Here is a 24,312-nt window from a genome sequence, read left to right as displayed (position 1 = left end):
GCCTGGTCTATATAGTGAGTTCCAGGACAGCTGGGGCTACAGGGGGACCCTGCTTCAAAAAGACAACAACAACAATAATAATAATAATAATAAATAAAATTTTTAAAAAAATACAATAGAATCACATAGCCTTGACAATCATGAAGTCCTGAGTTCAATCCCCAACACTGCATAAACCAAGCATAATGGTGCACTCCTGTAATCCCAGCACTCAGGTAGAGGCAGGAGGATCAGAAGCTTGAGGGCACCCTGAGTTACACGCCAAGTTCAAAACTAGCCTGGACTACATGAGACACTGTCAAAAAAAGAAAAAATAGGGGGAAGAAATCTGACACGTTACAATACAGAGGAACCATTAGGACAGTATGCTAAGTAAAAGAAGCCAATCAAAGAAAGACAAATACTCTATAATTCTACTTACATAAGACATTTTGAGTAGTCAAAATTGTAGAGACAAAAAGTAGTATTGGGGCTGGGGAGATGGCTCAGTGGTTAATTAAGAGCACTGGTTGTTCTTGCAGAAGACCCAGGTTCAAATCCCAGGACCCACATGGCAGCTAACTCCATCCATAACTCCAGTACCAATGCCCTCTTCTGTCCTTTGAGGGCACTGCACAACACGGGTGCACTTGCATAGACATAGGCAATACAGTCATACACATAAAATAAAAATAAATAATAAATAAATGTTTTAAAGAAATTAGGGGTTGGGGATTCAGCTCAGTGGTAGAGAGTTTGGCAAGTGCAAGGCCCTGGGTTCAGTCCTCAGCTCTGAAAAAAAGAAAAAGAAAAAAAGTAGTATCAAGGTTGTCAAGAAATTGGGGAGAGAAAAGAATACAGTGTTTAGTGTAGAGTTTTAGTATCGCATATCAAAACTTTCTAGAGATTGCTTGCCCAGTGATGTGAATATATTTAACACTACTGACTGAACACTTAAAAATGGTTGAGATGATAAATTTCGCCAGGCATGGAAACACATGCTGGGATTAAAGGTTTGCGCCAATATGCCCGGCTCTCTTTTCTTTTTTTAATATTGGGGTTTAAACCAGGGTGTTGCACATGGTAGGCAAACATGCCATAGCTGAACTCTATCCACAGTCCTCTTTTACTTTGTCTTTTAAGGAGGCTGTCACTAGGTTATTCAGGCTAGCCTTGGGCTCCCTCTGTAGCCTAGGCCAGTCCTAAATTGAAATCCTCCTGCTTCAGCCTCCCTGAATAACTACGCCTCCCCAGTGCTGTAATTAGAGGTTAAAGTGTGTACCACACAACTGGCTCTTTAAAAAAAATAAAATTCTCGGGCTGGGCATAGTGGTGCATGCCTTTAATCCCAGCACTTGGGAGGCAGAGGCAGGCTGATCTCTGTGAGTTCAAGGCCAGCCTGGTCTACATAGTGAGTTCCAGGACAGCTGGGGCTACAGGGAGACCCTGACTCAAAAAGACCAAAAAATAAGTAAATAAATAAATAAATAAATCACATATAAAACTGTTCAACCTTGGGGATGGAACTGTAGAGATGGCTCAGTGGTTAAGAACACTGGCTGCTCTTGCAGAGGACTCAGGTTCAGTTCCCAGCACTCATATGGCAGCCAACAAGTGTCAGTAACTCCAGTTCCAGGGGATCCGACACCCTCTTTTGGCATCCACAGGCATGGCATGATATGGGTGTGCTTACATACATGCAGGCAAAACATTCATACATATAAAATAAAATAAAACAAGCAAACAATTGTTTAACCTTGGGGTCAAAGTGTAGCTCAGGGATAGAGTTGCATGGCAAGCAGGCCCAGACTCTGAGTTTGATCCCCAACACATAAGAAGGTAAGAGGTAACAATAGGGTAAGGAGCAACAACTCAACTTTTAGCGGTGCAGTATGAAAAACAAGCTGAGGGGCTGGAGGGATGGATGGCTCAGCAGTTAAGAGCACTGGCTGCTCTTGTAGAGGATCTGGGTTCGATTCCCAGAACCCACAAGGAGGCTAACAACTGTTTATAACTCCAGTTCCAAGGAATCTGACATCCTGTTCTGACCTCCCTGAGCATTGCATGACATGGATGTACCTACCTACATAAATATACTTATACACATAAAATAAAAAATAAAAAATAAATAAAAGTATTAACTAATAAAAATAGTATTACATAATAAATATAATATTTTTTTTGGTCTTTTTGAGACAGGGTCTCTCTGTAGCCCCAGCTGACCTGGAACTCAGTATGTAGACCAGACTAGCCTCGAACTCACAGAGATCCTCCTGCCTCTGCCTCCCAAGTGCTGGGATTAAAGGTACTAGCCACCATGCCCAGCAATAAACATTTTTTTTTAAAAAAAAAGAAAAAGAAAAACACAGGCTGGAGAGATGGCTCAGCAGTTAAGAGCACTGACTGCTCTTGCAGAGGACCCAGGTTCGATTCCCAACACCCACATGGCGGCTACGTCCTTAACTCCAGTTCCAGGGGAATCCAAAGCCCTCTTCTGACCTCCTCGGCATTGCATGACACGGGTGCACTCACATACATGCAGGCAATACACTCATACACATAAAATAAAAATAATAAATTTAAAAAAATGAGCTGGTCAACAATCTAGAATATCAAACCACCAATGACAATGCTGCTCCTAGCAAACGAATCCTGATGTAACACATCTATATCAGAATCATGTGTAGCATTTAGATTCAGGGTGATTTATTTAGTCTTTCAAAATATCAAATATAAGTAAAAAATGTATTTTTGCTTTGCCTACAAAGAAAGTCATCAATGCACCTACTCTACCAACATTTTCCTTTAATGAAACAGTGAAACAGTCAAGATTAAATGAACACTTACAAAGAAACTCAGATAAACTAACTGGTCAAGATATAACAAAGCTCCTCCTTTACTATCCTTCATTGATGGTATTTGTCTTGACAAAGCACCCCAATTACAAATGAGGTTACTTAGGCCCAGCATGGTGGCACACGCCTTTAATTCCAGCACTTGGGAGGCTGAGGCAGGTGATCTCTTGTGAGTTCTGGGACAGCTGGGGCTGGAGGGAGACCCTGTCTCAAAAAGACCAAAAAAAAATAAAAATAAATAAGGTTACTTCTCTTCCTCATCACATATAGAGAAGTCTGGTCTTTTACTGTGTTTTTATCCAATAACCACTAGTATCTGCTCTGTAATTCTCCTCCCCACATAGAGTGTGTTTTGTTCTGTTGGTTTGTTCTTTTGAGAGAAGACCCCATGTAATTTGCTATGTAGAGGAGACTGGCCTTGAACTACTGATCTTCCTGCCTCCAGCTCCCAAGTACAGGGATTAGGATTGCAGCAGGTTTACTGAGCTACATCTCCAGCCCTGGCTTTTCTTAAATCTAAACAGTCTAGCTTGCGTGAGGTCTTGTATTCAATCCCAGACTGTCACTAAAATACAAAATCAAAAACAAAACAAACAAAAAACCAGAGGGCTAGGAAGATGGCTCAGTCAATAAAGTACTTGTCGTGGGAGCATGAGGACCTGAATTTGATCCCCAGCACCCATGTAAAAGGCCAGGCACAGCAGCACACCTGTAATTCAAGAGCAGAGGAGGTAGAGGCAGGAGGATCTGGGGGCTTGTCAGCTACCCAATCTAGCTGAATCAGTGAGCTCCAAATTCAGTGAGAAACCCTTTTCAGAGGATGGTGTGATAAGAATAGGAGGTAGAAATTGGCTAGGCAGTTAGGATAAAAAGACCCCAAAGAAAAGTAGCCAGTTTTATGGCTAAAAGTCAAAATGTCCTTGGGCTTCTTAGCAACATACCTGTTCCCCAAAGAAAAGTAGCCAGTTTCTTGGCTAAAAGTCAAAATATCCTCGGGCTTCTTAGCAACATGCTCTGTTCCAAAGGTCAAAAATGTCAAAAATATTTGGGAGCTCTTATCTAATCCCTAAAAGATTTTAGGGTTACCTCTTCAGAGAGGGGATGTCAGAGTAGCAAAAAGCCCCATTGAAAAAGAAAGAAAGTGTACATAAAGTTATCAGAAAAAAGTGATGAGGAGATATGGGAAGTGTTGGAGGGGAGGGAGTGAGCATGGGTTTGATCAAAACACCTTATATGCATGTATGAAATTATCAATAAAGTTTTTTTAAGTTAAAAAATGTGGTATACAGCAATTGAGAAAGCCATATGATATTGAGTTCTGGCCTCTACACATAGGAACACACACAGGAATACATATACACCCATACCTACATGTAAGGAAAAAAGCAAAACTTCTAACTTCATGGGCATAGTGTGGGCATGGGATGAATGTGGTGCACTTACATACAAGGATACAAAACACTCATACACATAAAATTAAAATAATTAATTAATCTAATTAATCAATTAATTAAAAAGAAAAATAAAAACAAATAAGCCAAGTATATCTGCTAGAAAAATACAGAATAACCCTAAAGCATACTAATTAAAACAAAAGCAAAGTTATGCAGTAGAAAACATAGAAACTATACATAGTATTCAACAAATAAAAAACCAATTTGGGGGAGGAAAAATAAGAGTAAAACAAAGATCAAAAAAATAATTCCACTGGGCGTGGTGGCACACACCTTTAGTCCTAGCACTCGGGAGGCAGAGGCAGGTGGATCTCTGTGAGATCAAGGCCAGCCTGGTCTACATAGTGAGTGCCAGGCCAGCTGGGGCTACAGGGAGACCCTGTCTCAAAAAACCCAAATAATAATAATAATAATAATAATAATAATAATAGTAGTAATAATGATAATAATAATTCCAAGGCCCAGACATAGTGACGCCTTAATCCCAGCACTCAGGAAGCAAAGGCAAGTGGATCTCTGTGAGTTCAAAGCCAGCCTGGTCTACATAGCAAGTTCCAGGCCAGTCAGGGCTATTCAGTGAGACTCTGTCTCAAAAAACCAAAATAATAATAATAATAATTATTATTCCAAGTGATTGTGATCAAGGGGAAAAGACCTATTTGTCTTCTGGTGTCATCCACCCTTCTCATCACTGGCCTGCTGTTCCTTCACAGGCACCCAACCAAATTTAATTTTCTACCATTTCCTAGACTCTTGCATGTTATTCCTCTGGGCTTCTGTATATGTTTTAATTTTTTAACATTTATTTATTTATTTAATTTATTTATTTAGGGGGTGCCCATGCCAAAGTATGTGTGTGGGGGTCAGAGAGCAAGTTTTGGGAATTGGTTCTCTCCTTTTACCATGTATGTCTTGGAGGCTGAACTCAGGTCATCAGGCTTGGCAGCAAACACCCTACACTGAGCCACCTCACTGGCCTCTACCCATGTTATGATTGGTATGCTATTTTCCCTGCTTGTTCTGCCTAACAAGCCCTCACTTATCTTAACTTCAAGAAATCTCATGGTGAGTTCCTCTGGAAGCCTTCTCTACCCTCTTTAAATGAGGTTTGTACTGGTGATCAGCACTGTACTCCCTGTAAGCACACTTTCATATATTTCACAACTATGTATTGAGGAATTTCAGGTCCTTGCAAAATGCTGGTTTAGCATATACTGCATTTTAAATATATTTCCTATCTGTCACTCTAGGCAAAAAGCTTTTTCAAGACAAGATATTATTCCTAGTACTTACTTCAATATCTCACCCCAGTGAGCCTTAATTAAATATATAGTGAGTAAGTAAATGAACAACAGAGTAAACAATTACAGTATTTATTAGATGTTGGAACAGAAATATCAGAGGAGTGCTATAAGATCACAAAGGGAAAGCCACTCTTCTCAGTGCAAAACAGTTTAGTTTAGGTACTGGGGATAGAGCTCAGTGGTAGAGGATTTGCCTAGCATGCACAAGGCCCTAGGTTCCTTCCCCAGGACCACAACAGTTAGCTCTGGAATCGGATTTTTGTAATTATTTTCTATATATAATTTATAGAAATACTTCTGTGCACTGAGTGAATCTAAGTTTTATATACAACTTGGTGTGCTCTAAATTTTTGTTTTGTCCAGCTGAAAAATCAAAAAGGTGCAGGACTTTGGAGATATTTCTGCACAGCAATATGTTCAAGGTAAAATCTTCTGCCTGATAAATTACTCTTTCATGTCATCTAGTGCTGAAAGTGGCCCATAAAAAGCACCTGCAAAATTCTTTACTAATTAGTAAAGCTTTCCACATCAGCTCTAGAGCAAGTGTTAGATATACTGAATATCATCAAAGGCTACAACTGTACACTATTGTATGTGAATCTTAAAGTACATATGTGATACAAAAAAAGGAGGTCTCATTTTATTTTATTTTAGGTTTTGTTTTATTGCTTTTTGGTGTGTGTTGTATTTGGTTTGTGTTTTGTTTTGTTGTTTTGATTTGTTTGACAGGGTCTTCCTGTAGTCACACTAACCTGAACTCACTATGCAGACCAGGCTGGCCTGGAGTTCAGAGATCTACCTGCCTCTGCTTCACATGTGCTGGAATTAAAGGCATTCACCACCACGCTCGTCATGGGAGGTCTCACTGTCTTGTTAATTCACACATCCCAAAACACTGATTTCTCCAAGAAAGCCCCCTCCAAAATCCCTGTACCTCAAAAACGTTACAAAATCAAGTAACTACATTATGGAAAAGCAACAGGAAATTCAAAGAAGCATCTTTGAGAAGCAATAAGAATTTACAACAATGGGGCTGGAGAGATGCCTCAAGCATTAAGAACACTGGCTGCTCTTGCAGAGGACCCACATGACAACTAACAACTGTCAGTAACTCCAGTTCCAGGGGATCTGATGCCCTCTTTTGACCTCTGCAGGCATTGCATGACACAGGTATACCTACATACATGCACGCAATACACTCATACACATAAAATAAAAATAGTGTTTTTTTAAAAAAAGAACTTGCATGCTGGGTATGGTGTTACATGCCTGTAGTCCCAGCACTTGGGAGACAGAGGCAAGCAGATCTCTGTGAGTTCAAGGCCAGCCTGGTCTACATAGTGAGTTCCAGGACAGCTGGGGCTACAGGGAGACGCTGTCTCAAAAAAAAAAAAAAAAAAAAAAAACTTGCAACAAAGACCAGAATGTTCAGAATTCTAAAAACCAATGAACTATTACCACCCTCTTCTCAGGCTTTTAAACAATAAACTCCTTTGTGAGAAAGAGAGCGGGCTGTGCAAAGTGTATATGTGTGTACATTTTTGTGAATGCATACCTATACACATAGTGTACCTGTGGAGGCCAGAGGTTGATGTTCAGTGACTTCTGTTACTTGTCACCTTATGTTTTGAAGTTGGGCCTGTCATTGAGCCTGTAGATATCAATCTAGTTAGACTGGCTAGCCAGCAAGGTCCAGGCATCTGCCTGGCTCCACTTTTCTTTTTGGTATTTTTGAGACAGGGCCTCAAACTTGCTATATAGACTAGGTTAGCCTCAAACTCGCAGAGATCTGCCTGCCTCTGCCTCCTGGGATTAACGGCACGAATCACCAGCCCCAGCCTACCTGGCTCCACTTTTAAAGTGCTGTAATATAGACATAGGTCACCTTACTCAGCTGGGAATCCAAACTCAGGTCCCCATGCTTACGTGGCAAGTACTTTACTGATGAAGCCATCTTACTACCACCTTTTGTTTTCTTCCAGACTGGTCTTAAACTTGCTACATAGGGGAAGATGACCTTGAACACTAATCTTCCTGCTTCCACCTCCCAAGTGTTTGAATTACAGGCATAAACCACCAAAGTGGTAGGACATAAATGAGGAAGCAAGTTCTTTTCTCTCTTTATTCTCTCTTTTGAAAATTCCTGCAATGTAACAGCAGCCCTGTATCAGTTATTTTCATTGTTGTGACCAAATATCCAACAAGAAGCAACTTAAGGGAAGAAGAGTTTATTTTGGCTTACAATTCAAGAACTTCCCATCTCAAAATCTAAACATGTCACCTTCGAGTAGAAAGGCAGGGCAGGCCACCGCAGATGACATGAGCTCTCCACCACCACACCAAAGCCACAACTCGAATTCATAGCAGGGAAGGGGAAAAAAAACCCAAAACTTCTGAGGCCCTGCTTTTTTTCTTAAAAGTACTTTAAAAGGAAAATTTGTTTGTATTTTTTATTTACATTTTATATTTTTGTACATATTGTTAGGGGTCAGCCATTTTTTATGATAACGGGTGACCAAACCAGCCTTCAAGCATTCTCTGTCCTACTTCTGACTTTACTTGTGTATGTACCTAGCTGTATTATAAGTAGTTGGTTTGTATGAAGATGGTTAAAGAGGCCAAAGATAAAAGGTTTCTTTTTTTTTCTTTTTTGTCTATGAAGCTGCTGTTTATTTATTTTTTTTGGCCTGTTTGATGTATGTGTGAAACAATGTCCAACAATAAACCAGAATTTTATTTTGCTGAGTTGTTCTAAGAAAAAAAATGTGCTCAATTAACAAATAGCACCGCTTTTATTACAGAATCGCACTGTGTAGAATCTACATTCATTCGTCCTTGATTTTAAAGGTTACTTTAAATCTCTGGCTACTCGAAGAAGTTCAATTCTGGTTTGATACAAGGAGCCTTGCTGGATAGCTTCAGTTGTCAACTTGACACACCTGAGTAGAGGGAACCTCAACCAAGGAATTTCCTCCACTGGACTGGCCTATGGCCATGTCTATGGAGGCATTTTCTTGATTATTGAGTGATGTGACAGGGCCCAGCCCACTGTGGGTGGTGCCACTCCTGGGCAGGTGATCCTGTGTTGTATAAGAAAGCAGGCTGAGCACAGGCTAGGGGAGTAAGCCAGTAAGCAGAGTACCTCCATAGTCTGTGCTCCAAATTCCTGGCCTGAGTTCCTTCCTTGGCTTCCCTTGATGATAAGACTGTGAGCTGTAAGCCAAATAAACCCTTTCCTCCCCAAGTTGGTTTTGGTCAGTATTTTTTATTAATTAATTTTTAAAATTTTATTAATTTATTTTTTATTATTTTTATTTTATGTGTATGTGTGTATTGCCTGCATGTAGGTAAGTGCATCCTTGTCGTGCAATACCCGTAGAGGACAGAAGAGGCCGTCGAATCCCCTGGAACTGGAGTTACAGACAGTTGTTAGCTGCCATGAGGGTGCTGGGATTTGAACCTGGGTCTTCTGCAAGAACAGCCAGTGTTATTAACTGTTGAGCCATCTCTCCCGCCCCCTTGGTCAGTATTTTTATCCCAGCAATAGAGAGCTAACCAGAACAGAGACAGACGATTTGAGACACACACTAGCATTGCCTGTGGATATTTTGGTGATTGGAGATGTTTCTGATCTCTCATTATTTTGTTCCTAAATGGCCTTGGTTCATTCTGCCATGTATGTAAGAAAAAAAAGTCTGAAAACTGGTATATCAGAAATGCCTAGAAGGCAAGACTTCTACGACTCCTGCCAAGAAATAAGGCCAACAACAGACAAATGGGACTACATGATATTAAAAAGCTTTTGTACCACAAAGGGAGCAACTAAGTGAGGATACAGCCTACAGGATGAGAGAAAATCTTTACTAGCTATATACCTGACAGATAGTTGAGATCTGATACAAAGAACTCAAAAAAACTGAAGAAAAAATCAAACAACCTAATCAATGAATGAATAGACATTTCTCAGATGAATTACAAATGGCCAATAAACATATGAAAAAGTGTTCAGTATCACTAGCCATCAGAAAAATGCAAGCCAAAACTATACTCAAGCCAGATGTAGTAGCACACGCCTTTAATTCCAGCACCTGGGAGGCAGAGACAGGTGGATCTCTGTGAGACTGAGGCCAGACTGGTCTACATAGCAAGTTCCAGGCCAGCTGGGCTACACACAGGGAGACCCTATCTTTAAAAAAAAAAAAAACTACTTTCAAATTTTGTCTTACATCAGGCAGTCAAAATGTCAGTTAATAAGAAAATGAGTAACAATAGCTGGGCATGGTGGTGCATGCCTTTAATCCTAGCACTAGGGAGACAGAGGCAGGTGGATCATTGTGAGTTTCAGGCCAGCTGGAGCTACAGGGAGACCTTGTCTCAAAAAGACCAAAAAATAAGGGGAGAGGGGCTGGAGAGATAGCTCAGCAGTTAACAACACTGGCTGTTCTTGCAGAGGACAGCACCCACATGGTGGCTAACAACTGTCCTTAACTCCAGTTCCAGGGCATCCAACGCCCTCTTCTGACCTCCATGGGCATTGAACAACTCAGGTGCACTTACACACATGCAGGCAATACACACAAAATTAAAATAATAAAATTTGTTTTTAAAAAAAGTAACAAGGGCTGAAGAGAGCTCAGTAGGTAAGAGCGCTTGCTATGCAAGCATGAGGACCTAACTTCAAATTCCTATATAAAATGCTTTGCATGGGGCACATGGCCTGTAACCCTAGCACTGTAGCAAGGGTGGAGAGTTGGAGGATCAGTAGGGCTTGATGGCTGCTAGTATTGCTTCAGGTTCAGTGAGACCCTGTCTGAAGCAAGTAAGGACACACACATCTCTAGGGAATAAGGGGAGAGTGACAACATACAAACACACACAAGTACCCTTACATGCATAGACACTTTTTTTTTTTTAAAGAAAGCCAGGTGTGGTGAAACATGCCTTTAATCCCAGTACTCAGGAAGCAGAGGCAGGCAGATTTCAGTGAGATCAAAGTCAGCCTGATCTACATAGCAAGTTCCAGGTCAGCTAGTGCTAAAGGGAGACCCTGACTCAATAGATGATGGATTGATGGATGGATGGATGGATGGATGGATGGATGGATGGATGGCTAGAGAAATGGGAAGGGAGGGGAGGGGAGGGGAGGGAATGGAGAAGGAGAAAAGACAAGAACATATGCTGGTGAGGATGTGAATAAAAGAGAATCCTTATACACTCCTGATGGGAATGTAAACTAAGCCAATCTGGGATACATTGGACCTTGGAGAGACAGACAGACAGACACAGGAAGAAGGAGGAGAAGGAAGGAGGAGAAGAAAGACAACAAGAATGATGACAACAAAGGGGGGATTTTTTATAGTTTGAAAAATGAAAAAATATTGATACTGGATGTGGTGGTACACATCTATAGGGAAGCTGAGATAGGAGGATCACTTTTAGACAAGAGCTTTAGGCCAGCCTAGGCAATGTAAGGAAAACCCTACATGTACCACTACTTCCAAATTATTATCAGATTTCCACAGAATTGAGACATGGAGGCCACTTGCAACAACACTAACATTTTTGTTATTGGTTTTTTGAGACAGAAATTCATGTAGACCAGGGTGGTCTCAAACTTATTATGTAGCAAAGGATGACCTTGAATTTCTGGTCTTTCTGCCTCTACCTCTTGAGTGTTAGGATTACAGGCATGCACCATCATACCCATTTTATGGGTGCTTGGGATGAAACCCAGGGCCTCATGTATGCTTTGCAAGCACGCTACCAACCTGAGCTACATCCTTAGACCAGCACTAGCATTTTGAAACCCAGCATCTAAATACCAGACAAAGCTACCAGAGACTAGAAAACCTTTACCTCTGGCTAAAGATGTAGCTCAGTTGGTAAAAAGCACTGTAGTATACACAAAGCTTTGGGTTCGATCCCTAGCACCATATAAACCAGCATGCTAGCACACACGTGTAATCACAAAACCTCCACCTTCCCAGTACAACAATAAACATCACTGAACAAAATACTTGTTTGTTAAAATGTTCCCCTGCTTCCCTTAAACCCCAACGGTTGATAATGCTACAGATTTAGAGCTTGCATGTGTATTAAATAACAAATGCATAACCAGGAACATGAATAAATCAATATTTACGTACTAAGAAGATGACAAATACTGGATTCTTTTAGCTTATAAGTTTACTGTTTCTTAGAAGTTGGCATTTCTAAGACATGATGTTGCCAATTTAGAAAACTATACCGGGGGGAAAAAAAATGAGAACTTTCTTCATATCCATGAACACGTGTGTGCGTGTGCGTATCTGTCTGTGTCCTCATATCAAATCAGACATTTAAGAACTGAACTGCTCCAAGTACTCAGAGAATTAATCTTCAAAATCAAGAATGGAGTTAAGCTCTTTCTTTTCTTTTTTGGTATTTTTGAGACAGGGTCTCCCTTTAGCCCCAGCTGGCCTGAGACTCGCTATGTAGACCAGGCTGGCCTCAAACTTACAGAGATCCACCTGCCTCTGCCTCTAGAGTGCTGGGATTAAAAGTGTGTGCCACCACACCTGGCAAATCTTTTTTTTTTTTTTTTTTTTTTTTTTTTGAGACAGGGTCTCCCTGTAGCCTCAGCTGTCCTGGAACTCACTATGTAGACCAGGCTGGCCTCGAACTCACAAAGATCAGCCTGCCTCTGCCTTCCCAGTTCTGGGATTAAAGGTGTGCACCACCACGCCTGGCAAAGCTCTTTCTTTTAACTAGTTATTTACTTACAATACAAAATGAATTGGTGTAACATCTGTAACAAAGTGAAATATATATACATATTCTATATTCTACAAATATCAGAAATAAATTAAAATTAATGAAGCAGTATATTTCTTTCCTATATAATAAGGAAAAATTAGATGAAATCTTCCATTCATAAATTTGGTAGATAGGAAATTTGTGTCTCTCTGTATGTGTAGTGTATGCATATGTGTACACATATATGCAGGGGAAGGTCAGACAGAGGTTGACATCTTCCCCAATTGCTTCTCTATTTCATTTTCTGAGATAGGACATCTCATCGAACCTGAAGCTTGCCATTTCAGTTAGACTGACTAACCAACGAGCCCCTAGGATCCTTGTCTCTGTCCCCAAGCATTGGGGATACAGGCTTGTGCCACCATGGCCAGCTTTTTATGTGGGTACTGGGGATCTCAACTCAGGTTCTCATGAGTCTATAGCAAGAACACTACCCACTGAACCACCACCTCCCACCCCCAGGAATTCAAATTCCAGCCTCACTATGTAGTTGCTATGATGGATGTTATCTGCTAAAATACTAAACAGCTTTGTTTGTTTGTTTGTTTTTTGTCTTCTTGAAGCAGGGTCCCCTGTAGCCCCAGCTGTCCTAGAACTCACTATGTAGAACAGGCTGGCCTTGAACTCACAAAGATCCGCCTGCCTCTGCCTCCCAAGTGCTGGGACTACAGGTGTGCGCCACCACGCCCGGCACTAAACAGCTTTGAATTTCACTTTCTTCATTAAAAATCAAAGTGTTACCAGGCACAGTGGTGCATGCCTTTAGTCCCAGTACTTGGGAGGCAAAGGTCAGCCTGGTCTACATAGTGAGCGCAAGGCCAGTTGGGGCTACAGGGAGACTCTGCCTCAAAAAGACCAAAAAATAAAAAATAAATAAATAAATCAAAATCTAACTGCATATAGAATTGTTATAGATATTAAACAAAACAATGTATAAAAGGTCTCAACAAACTACCTAGCACAAAAAATTCAATAGATCTTAGCCACCTATATAAAAGGAAAAATAAGTAGCCTTTAAATAGGGCGTGTTATGTACATACATAATTCTAAGTGCTTTACATACACTACCTATGGTATCTTCTCAACATCTCCATTAAGACAGAAACTATTTCTTTTGTTCTTTAATTTTCAAAATTACATTTATTTACTTGTGTAGGATACACATGCCCATGATGCACATCCCTCCACTGCGTGTGGAACATCTACAGGAGCTGGTTCTCTCCTTCCACTATGTGAATCCCAGAGATCAAACTCAGGTCCTTGGGCTTAGTAGCAATCACCTTTACTGACTGAGTCATCACCAACCGTAAGATAGGTACTATTTCAATTTTACAGATGAAGAAATGGAAGCAGAGTCAAGTGACTTGGTCAATGTTAGAAAGTTTTTAAGAGGCAACTGAGATTGAAATCCAGTGTAGTTCCAGAGTCTCTTTCTACTATGTGCATGCACACACACACACACACACACACACACACACACACCATATATAAATTCTTCCCTCATGCAACAAATGAGTGTTCTCCATGTGGCAGAGCCTGTGCTAGCACTAAAGATACAGAAATGAAAAAACATAGAATGAGCACAGTAGCATGGGTTGTAGTTTCAGCTACTCAGAGCTTCTGGAGAGCCTACTCCTTGGAGAGGCAGACTTCAGAGCTAAACAAAGAACACCATAAACTAAACATAATAACTAAGGCCTATTGCTAAGAATCACCAGAGGGTCCAAAATTCCAATATTAAATTATTTTAAAAGAATACCACATAAATCCACACTCTTATTTCTCTTCTCTCTAGAGCAACTGAAGGTCAAGTTACTTGTATAATTCCTATCTGAAGTCAAATGTTTCTTTTCATTGCTACTGACAGACTTTGCTTATCCTGACCCTCAACACTCTCTATCTGTACTTCATAATTAAAACTAAAAGCTAACCATCACCTAGCTATACACTATACATGGGTTAGCAAACTTTTTCTGTTCAGGGTCAGACAGGAAATATATTATAAAAGGGTTCTGAGGGCCCTGTTGTCTCTAGCAACTACTCAACTTTGCAGCTGTAGCACAAAAGCAACCATCAAAAATAAACAGCTGCTGCCAGGCGTGGTGATGCACGCCTGTAGTCCCAGCACTTGGGAGGCAGAGGCAGGTGGATCTCTGTGAGTTCAAGGCCAGCCTGGTCTACATAGTGAGTTCCAGGACAGCTGGGGCTACAGAGACCCTGTTTCGAAAAGACCAAAAAAAAAAAAAAAAACCAGAAAGAATTTTACTTTCGAATTTTACTTTCTCATGCACTGATGCATCCTCTGCAGCCCACCTACTTCTGACATTTCTTCAAGTGGTCACCTCTTCAATACTCAGGCACAGAAGACAAGAAGCCAGAGGACAGAAAAAACAAAAAAGAGGCATGCTAAAAATAACTGACAGGGGTTTTCAGATCCAGCATTGGCTTTTGTTTCCTGTGAGATGGGTTAAATTGTTTTGATAATGAAAACACAGGCTAAAACCACCTCTGCTCTCACAGCACAGCTGTGTATAGATTTAGTGCTCTTTATATTTCATGTGTAACCCACTTGCATTTTGATGTGTAAATATTTTAGATCTTCTTTTCATAATCTTGTGTTCTATGAAATACAACAGAAACACAAGTGTACAATGCTTCATTCAGGTACTCATAAATAATGAATAAATGCCTCATAAATGATTGCTTATAAAAACAAATGAGCCAGGTTTGGTGGCTCACCCGTGTAATCCCAGCATGGGGGAGGTGCAGTCAGGAGGATCAGGAATTCAAAGTCATCCATGGCTGTATAACAAGACTGAGAGCTCACCTCAAAGAAACATAAAACGGCTGGAGAGATGGCTCAGTGGTTAAGAGCACTTGTTGCTCTTGCAGAGGACCCAGGTTCAGTTCCCAGCACCCACATGGTGGCTAACAACCATTTGTAACTCCAGTTCCAAGGGAATCTGATGTTCTCTTCCGACCTCCATGGGGACTGCACAACCAGGTTGCAGTTACATACATGCAGGCAATACATTCATACACACAAAATTAAAAAATAAAATATTTTTTTAAAATACAAAAGGGCTGGAGAGATGGCTCAGTGGTTAAAAACACTGGTTGCTCTTGCAGAGGACCTAGGTTCAAATCCCAGCACCCACATGGCAGCTAACAACTGTCCCTAACTCCGGTCTCAGGGTATCTGACAGCCTCTTCTGACCTCGGCTGGCATTGCACAACACAGGTGCACTTACCTACATGGAGGCAATACACTCATACACATAATAATAATAAATAAAATTTTAAAAAAACAGAAACAAAACAGAAAGTGAGGCATAATAAGAGGCCCTTAGCTCCCTGGAGACATGCCCTCAAAGGACTCAGTAAGAGAAGACAAGAAACCAGGCCATAGAAAAGAGTAAGAGGCATGCTAAAAATAACTGATGGAGGTTCTCACAATTCAGCCCCAGGGGTCCTTAGCCCATGCTTCTTGCTTGAGATAGTGTGTTCCCATCAAACAGGTATAGGTTTGAAGACTAGGAAGAGCTGCAGTTTCATGTCTCATCTCTATTCCAAAAACAGGAAAAGACTAATGTCTCAGCTCAAGCACACGGACAAGCCTTTTTTGTTCTGTTCAGATCTTTTTTTTTGCGGGGGGAGGTGTCTTTTGAGACAGGGTCTCCCTGTAGCCCTAGCTGGTATAGAACTCACTATGTAGACAGGTTAGCCTCGAATTCACAGAGATCCACCTGCCTCTGCTGGGATTAAAGGCATGTCCCACCATGCCCAGCTTCAGATTCCCCCTACCCCCACCCCCCAAGACAGGGTCTCATTGTGTAGCTCTGGCTGGTCTGGTACTTGCTATATAAACCAGGTTGGCCTTGAACTCACAGAGATCTGCCTGCCTCTGCCTTGAGAGTGCTGAGATCAAATGCCCAGCTCCTGTTCAGATTTTCAAATGACTGGTTGCAGGTCAATCACATTAAGAAGACTAATATACTTTACTCAGCCTATTAATTCTAATGTTAATCCAAACTCCAAACACTCTAACACATCCAGAGAAATGTTTGACCAGATATCTGGATATCCCATGACCCTACTGACAAGTTGATGATGCACAAAATTACCTACCACACTACAAACTCTGAAAAGGCAGCTGGCAAAGCTCCTTAACCATTTGTTTTTTCCTCCAGTGGTGGGACTCAGAGCCAGAACCTTGTGTATAACAAACAAGTGCTCTACCACGCACCCACATCCCTAGCCTCAACACCTATTCTTTTCATTGTTGTTAGCACACTAAATGAGGGGTTTCATTATACTTTCATATACATTATGTTCATATTTTTTGTTCTTATCCACCAATGTTCTTTCATTTCATCATTCTTTCCAGGTGTGGTGGTGCACAACTTTAATCCCAGCACTTAAAAAGTAGAGACAAGATCTCTATGAATTTGAGACTAGCCTGGTCTAAACAGTAAGTTCCAGGCCAGCCAGAGTTACTCCTCCTCTAAAAAACAAAACTTAACAAAATAGGAGAGAATTTTTTTAGAGGAAGATTTTTAATTTTTTTAAAATTTGTTTATTGTGTGTATGTGTACTCATGCACTTCCCACAGCATGTGTGTGTGGAGATCAGAGGACAGCTTGTGGGAATTAGTTCTCTTGAAGGAGAGAACTATGTGGGTCCCAAGGATTAAATACTAGTCGATGAGCTTGATGGCAAGGCCTTTTAAACTGCTGAGCCATCTCACTGGCCCAGGAGATTTTTTCTTTAATTAAGATTTTGAAATACACAAACAAATATATAGACACAATAAATACGTAAATTTAAAATTTTGTTGAAAAGACAAACTAGATAAGGCCAGGCGTGGTGGTGCACACCTTTAATCCCAGCACTTGGGAGGCAGCGGCAGGTGGATTTCTGTGAGTTCAAGTCCAGCCTGGTCTATATAGTGAGTTCCGAAACAATCAAGGAATCATGGAACAGGAAGGTATCAAACATTATGAAAACAAAGTAAATCTGAATGATAATGGTCTAAATTATCTAATCAAAAGGTACATACTAGATAATAGGAAAAAGATTTGCAAATCATATATCTAATAAGGGATACCTATGTTAACACAACACAATAAAAAATGCACAAAGGACTTAGACACTTCTCCTAGAAATATAAAAGGTTGGTGAGCACATGAAAAGATGCTTAGTGCATCAGTCATGATGGAAATGAAATCAAATTTGTAATGAAAGCTGGGCATGGCAGTACAGAAACTCAGCACTGAGAAGGCTGAGGCCTAAGGCTGAGGTGGGAGATTACTAATTCAAGTCCACCTTGTGCTACATAATGTGACCCTGTCACAAGAAACAAACAAAAAATCACAATGATACCACTTCATACCTGATAGAATGATTATTACAAAAATATTTTTTTAAAAAGAAGAACAAAAAGTGACTGAGGATATGGTTCAGTTGGTACAGTGCTGGCCTATCATGCAAGAAGCCCTGGATTCCATCCTCAGCACCATACATAAACTAAGTATGGTGGTGCATGCCTACAATGCCAGCACTCAAGAGCTCAAGGTGATCCATCCTTCCCTATAGAGTACATCTGAGGCCAGCCTAGGCTACATAAGACCCTGTCACAAAACAGTTATTGACTCTGCAGTGAATCTGATCATCATATGTATCATATGAAATAAGATGAGGTACCACTCACCTTGAACACTTCAGAGAAGAAGCCAGACCCTATTTTTTCACAGGTGAAATCATCCAAACGTGTCAGTCTGGAAAAGGCACTAATAAGAGCTCGATATGAAGATGGCCAAACTCTTCCCACCTGGATCATGTTCCCATCTCCTCCACCACCTCCTTCAAATTCTTCAAGACGCTCCACACGTGGTGGAAATCCTGCAATTGAGTTCCGCTTGCTCCGATCCATAATCTCAACAATCACTTCTTTTAAAAAGGAACTCCACACTTAGTAAGGTTTTGTTCAATTTAAGTTCTTTTCCAGTGGGACACTATAAACAAGAAAAACATTTCATTAAAACCATTGATGAATACATGCAAATTAGTAAAAATCAATACAAAAATATTTCCTTTTGTATTCTCTGATTTCCAGATCTAAATAACACTATGCCTTCATTTTCAAAAAAAACTACATGCATAAAACCAAGCTATTGTCCATCTTTTACATGACTAGAATATAAAAATCATCAATCACATTCTAAAAACAAAAGAACAATGATGCCTAATCATTGCTTGACCACCCACTTCCTTTTTAGAAAACATACAATAAAAACATGAACTGGGGGCACAACTCAGTGACAGAGAATGCACTTAGTGTAAGATCTTTATCTGTAGCATGCCATTTGATTCTCAAATCATCGATGATAAGGATTATTATGTTCACTTCACAGAGAGATCAAGTAACCTACAGTCACTAAATGACAGAAAATTAATACGCAAGACCGATTCTAAAGCCTGTGCTCCTACCAATGCCCTTTATGGCCTCACATAATTTTATTAATTTGAAAAATTATTAAACTCAAAAATATAGAACAAAGATAATGCTGCACATAAGGATTTCTTGAGTTCAAGGCCATCCTGGGCTACATAGTGAAACCCTCCCTCAAACACAGACATACACACACAGAGATTACCTAAAAATTCACTACTGGTTAAACAATGTCCAGAAAAATGACTATCCTAGGCCCCAAGCCATTGTGATATAAGCATAAACAAGAATAAAAACAAAAACTTCATTTTATTTTATTTGGTCTCCCTATGTCCACTTTTTTCCCCACTAGAACTGATTATAAGGGTTCTACGTAAAATAGAACTTTTTTATTTTGTGAAGGGTTTATTTGGGGTGTTTTCTTTTGTCTGTGTCTTCTTTGCCTTTCACTTGTAAAATGCACACCTGTGACACTCAGTTAATGAGAGTCTCTCATAGGCTTGAGAAGTATCTTCAGCCTTCTCAACCTCCAACCATGGAGCATCCTAGCAGTGCTCCCAGAATTGTCCTGCATCATGAAACTGCCTCTCTGACTATAGTCAAAAGGCAGCACTCAGGGGACTGGAGCGATGGCTCAGCAGTTAAGAGTGCATACTGCTCTTTCAGAGGACCAGAGTTCAATTCCCAGCACTCACATCAACAGCTCACAACTGCAGCACTGAATGCACATGCACAAACCCCCGTACATATAATTTTAAAATAATAATAAAATAAAAATGTTAGAACTTGCTAAGCATGGTTGGACACATCTCTAATCCCACCACTGAGGTAACAGAGGTGGGTAGGTCTCTATGAGTTCAAGGTCAGCCTGGTCTACACAGCGAGTTCCAGGCCACCTGGGGCTACAGGGATACCCTGTCTAAAAAAAAAAAAAAAGTCAGAACTTGGGCTGGAGGGATGGCTCAGCAGTTAAGAATAGAGCTCCACTTCTAGTAACCGCCATGTCAGGAGGCTTACAATTGCCTACAATGCTAGCTCCTGGGAGATCTTACACCTTTGGTGTTCACAGGCACCTGTATTCATGTACATACATACATACATGCATACACACACACACAATTAAAAAAATTTTTTTTTCAAAGTTAAAACTCTTGGGGATGGAGAGATGGCTCAGCAGTTAAGAACACAGACTGTTCTTGCAGAAGACCCAGGTTCAAATCCCAGCACCCACATGGCAGCTAACAACTGTCCATAACTCCAGTTCCAGGGGATCTGACAGCCTCTTCTGTCCTCCACAGGCATTGTATGATGTGGATGCACTTACCTACATGCAGGCAATACATACACATACACATAAAATAAAAATAATAAATAAAATTTTTAAAAAAATTTATTTCATGTGTATGAGTGTATTGCCTGCATGTATGTGAGTGCACCCGTGCAATGCTGCAGAGGTCAGAAGAAGGCTTTGGATTCCCCTGGAACTGGAGTTAAGGATGGTTCATAACTGCCATGTGGGTGCTGGGAATCGAACCCAGGTCCTCTGCAAGAGCAGTCAGTGCTCTGGGTCTCATGTAACCTAGGCTGATCTCAAAATCACTGTGTAGCTGAGGGTATCCTTGAACTCCAGATCATTCTCCCTCCATCTCTCAAGTGCTGAGATTACTGGCACAGTACCATGCCTGGTTTCAAAGTAGTCTCTTAACTGTGAGGCCCTAAAATCAACAAACAAGTTATATATTTCCAGTATATGATGGCACAATATAAATGTTCCCTTCCAAAAGGGAGGAATGGAGGTTATAGAATGGAAAGATTGGCTCAAAGCAGAACCAAAACCCAGCAGCACAATATCAAACCATACAGCTCCATGGCTCTTGGTGGCATTATCAAGGCTTCAATGGACTTGGGTAGCACTGCCCTGGTAATTCTACTATCTGCAGTCTACATGACCTCTTGGGTGAACTCCACTCAGTGCATACAGCTCTCCTAGGTGGATGTCTTACATTTCTGACATCTCCAGTATCCTTGAGTTTCCATAGCAATTAGACTTCACCTTCATAGCATCACACACAGTCTACTCAGGATTTCAGTACATAGAATTTGTACCTGCTACATGCTACCTAGCCTCAGCAACTCTAGAATCTTAGTGACAGCCTCCATAGCCCCCTTTCGTGCATTTGCATGCTAGAAACAGTACCATGTTGCATGTAGTGCCAGGTTCTGCCAATTGAAAACATAGCTGGGCCTCCTTGGGATTACACTTGCAGTGGCCCTTATGTTCCTTTGTAGCTGAATCTGGGCAGCCATTATCCAGATGGGTATCCTGAAAGTTCTGTCTTTTCAGACATTCCTTTCACATGAATTTGAATTGCTATACCCTGGAGCTCTCAATGGGTGGTGACTTGTTCTTAAGGCATTTTTCCTGATGTTCTCCTGCAAAGTCTGAAATGTCTCCTTAATGACACTAATCTCTTTAACAGTTATAGCCACTTTCTCTGACTCTGCCTTGCCCTCAACTTCATTGGGTTCAGGTTCCTTTCCTCACCAAACTGCACATTTCCATCTGCAGCTTTAACAAAATTCATGCTCCTTTCTTTGCCAAAGTGCACATTTTCATTTCTGCTTCATTCATATTTCTTTCTGCTTCACTTACTGCTCTCTCTCATTATAAATCTGGATAAATGCAGTAAGGAGTAACTATGCTACAGCTTGTATGTTATGCTGTCTTGGAATTTCCTCTTTCAAACAACTTAATCCATTAAATTTGTTTTGTTTTGTTTTTTTGAGACAGGGTCCCCCTGTAGCCAAGGCTGGCCTGACACTCACTATGTAGACCAGGTTGGCCTTGAATTCACAAAGATCCACCTGCCCAAGTGCTGGGACTAAACGCATGCACCATCACGCCCAACCTTAGCCCATTCATTTTTAAAAGATTTACTTATTGTATATATAAACTTACTGTATATAAATGTATGTATAAAATGTACATATATATATATGTATACATACATATGTTTGGTTTTTTGAGACAGGGTCTCCCTTTAGCCCCAGCTGACCTGGAACTTGCTATGTAGACCAGACTGGCCTTCATCTCACATCCAACTGCCTCTGCCTCCTGAGTGCTGGGATTAAAGGCGTGCACCACTGCTCCTGTCAAGATTTATTTATTTTTATATTTTGCCTGCATGTTTGTTTGTGTACCATGTGTGCCTAGTGCCCAAGGAGGACAGAAGAAGGGGTCAGATCTCCTGGAACTGGAATTATAGATAGTTGTAAGAAGCCATGTGGGTGCTGGGAACTGAATCTGGGTCTTCTGCAAGAGCAGCAAGTGCTCTTAACCTCTGAACCATCTCTCTAGCCCCCTAGCCTATTACTTTTTAATTTAACTTCACTCAAATTTTTAGGACATGAGCAAAAGCATAACGAGATTCTTTGCCAAAGTATAACATGAATGGCCTCTAGCTCAGTTCTCAATGGATTCTACTCTGAAGCCAGTCTTTTCTGTCCACATTTCCATTGGCATCTGGTCTTCTGAACTCCCATCACCAAGGCTTATTAAAGTCTGTTTTCAGCATTCCAAGGCTTCTCTAACCCATAGCTCTAAACTCATCCAACATTTCTCCTACAAACCAGTTCAGAAGGCTTGTGGTCAGGTTTATCACAGCAACAGCCCCATCTTTTCCATATCAATTTTCTGTATTATTTATATTTAAAGTTTTCTGATCAAGTACTTGACAAAAACAACATAAAGGAAGAAGGATTTATTTTGGCTTGCAGTTTGACGGGATACTGTACATCATGGCAGGGAGGGCATGGTAACAGGTGGCTCCATTGGTGGCAAGAGTGTGAAGCTGCTTGCTTATATCTCAATAACAGGAGGCAGATAAAGGAAAATGCTGCAATTCAGCTAGCTTTCTCCTTTTTCTCTTTTTATGCAGTCCAGGACCCCAGTCCATGGATGATACTACCCACATTCAGGGTGGGTATTCCCCCCTCAGTTAATCCTCTCTGAGGAAGCTGTCATAGACCCATTCGAAAGTGTGTGCTTCAGCCCTGCCCTAGGCATTTCATAATCCAATCAAGTTCACAACAGAAATTAAGCATCACAATGCCTTTACATAAGTTCATGCTTTTAAACACTTACTATAAATAATATATTGGGCTTTTTGTTGTTTGTTTTTAATTTTATGTGTACGAGTATATTGCCTGCATGTATGTGAGTGGACCCGTGTCATGCAATGCCGTGGAGGTCAGAAGAGGGCTTCAGATTCCCCTGGAACTGGAGTTAAGGACAGTTCATAGCCACCATGTGAGTGCTGGAAATCGAACCCAGGTCCTCTGCAAGAGCAGTCAGTGCTCTTAACCGCTGAGCTAACTCTCTAGCCCTTAAATAATATATTGTTAAGTAATAATTATGACAAGAATTAAATATTTACTATTTACTTGATCAATAATCATATAGCTATTATAAGGTTTAAATTAATACATAAAAATTAATGTACATACTGTTTTGGGGGTTTTTTGAGACAGGATCTCACTATGTAGGCCTGTCTGGCCTGGAACTTATTATGTAGACCAGGCTGGCCTGGAACGCATAGAGATTCACCTGCCTCTGGGATTATAGTCATGCAACACAACCCCCAGTTTAAGCATCTAACTTTCTCCCTCTTGAGTTGGGTGTGGTAGTAAATGGATGCCATCCCAGCACTCCAGAGGCTGAGGCAAGAGGATCTGAAGTTTGAGGCCAACCTAGGCTACCTAATTAGTTAGACCAACCTGATTTTCTTGATCAGCTGACACCCTCTTACCCCCCCAAAAGTGGGGTAGGTCCTGTGAGCAGAGATAAAACACTATTTTTCTATTTTTCTTTTTTGGGGGTCTTTTTGAGAGAGGGTCTCCCTGTAGCCCTCAAACTTCCTATATAGGTGAGGATGTCTTTGAACTTCTGATACTCCTGACTCCACTTTCCAGTGCTAGGATTACAGGGGAGTATCAACAATATGCACTACTGGGGATCAGATCCAGAGCTTTGTGCATGCTAGGCAAGCACTCTACCAACTGAGCTATTTCCCCAGCCCAAGGGTTTGTTTCTTAACCATTTATTCCACAAAAACAAAGCACGTACAAACTTCACAATAATGGGGACACAAATAAAATCCTACAATATCCTGAAAAGCTGTCAACTAACAGATTAACAGGATAGAGTATTGTCAGCAAACACTGAAAACCTTCAATGTTCATTTAAATATGGAATCAAGGGGCTGGAGAGATGGTTCAGCAGTTAAGAGCACTGACTGCTCTTGCAGAGGACCTGGGTTCAATTCCCAGCACCCACATGGCAGCTACGAACCGTCCTTAACTCCAGTTCCAGGGGAATCTGAAGCCCTCTTCTGCCCTCCGTGGCACTGCATGACATGGGTGCTCTCGCATACATGTAGGCAATACACTCATACACATAAAAAATAAATAAGTAA

At 40.8% G+C, this 24,312-nt stretch overlaps 1 protein-coding gene across 1 annotated transcript in view; it reads right to left on the bottom strand.

Moving 5' to 3' along the window:
* Positions 1 to 24,312, bottom strand: part of Tesk2 (testis associated actin remodelling kinase 2) — a gene marked incomplete at its 3' end in the record, with an annotated part of 67,571 nt that overhangs the window by 22,786 nt on the left and 20,473 nt on the right. The window contains exon 2 of the mRNA XM_008837627.3: positions 18,098 to 18,401. Coding sequence (XP_008835849.1) covers positions 18,098 to 18,319 — 222 coding nt within the window. The remainder of the gene's footprint in view (positions 1 to 18,097; positions 18,402 to 24,312) is intronic.

The sequence above is a fragment of the Nannospalax galili genome, unplaced genomic scaffold, assembly GCF_000622305.1.
Source record: "Nannospalax galili isolate Female #2095 unplaced genomic scaffold, S.galili_v1.0 scaffold1719, whole genome shotgun sequence".
NCBI classification, from domain to species: Eukaryota; Metazoa; Chordata; class Mammalia; order Rodentia; family Spalacidae; genus Nannospalax; species Nannospalax galili.
Note: the sequence above shows the minus strand (reverse complement) of the source record. Positions and strands in the feature narration are given on the sequence as shown.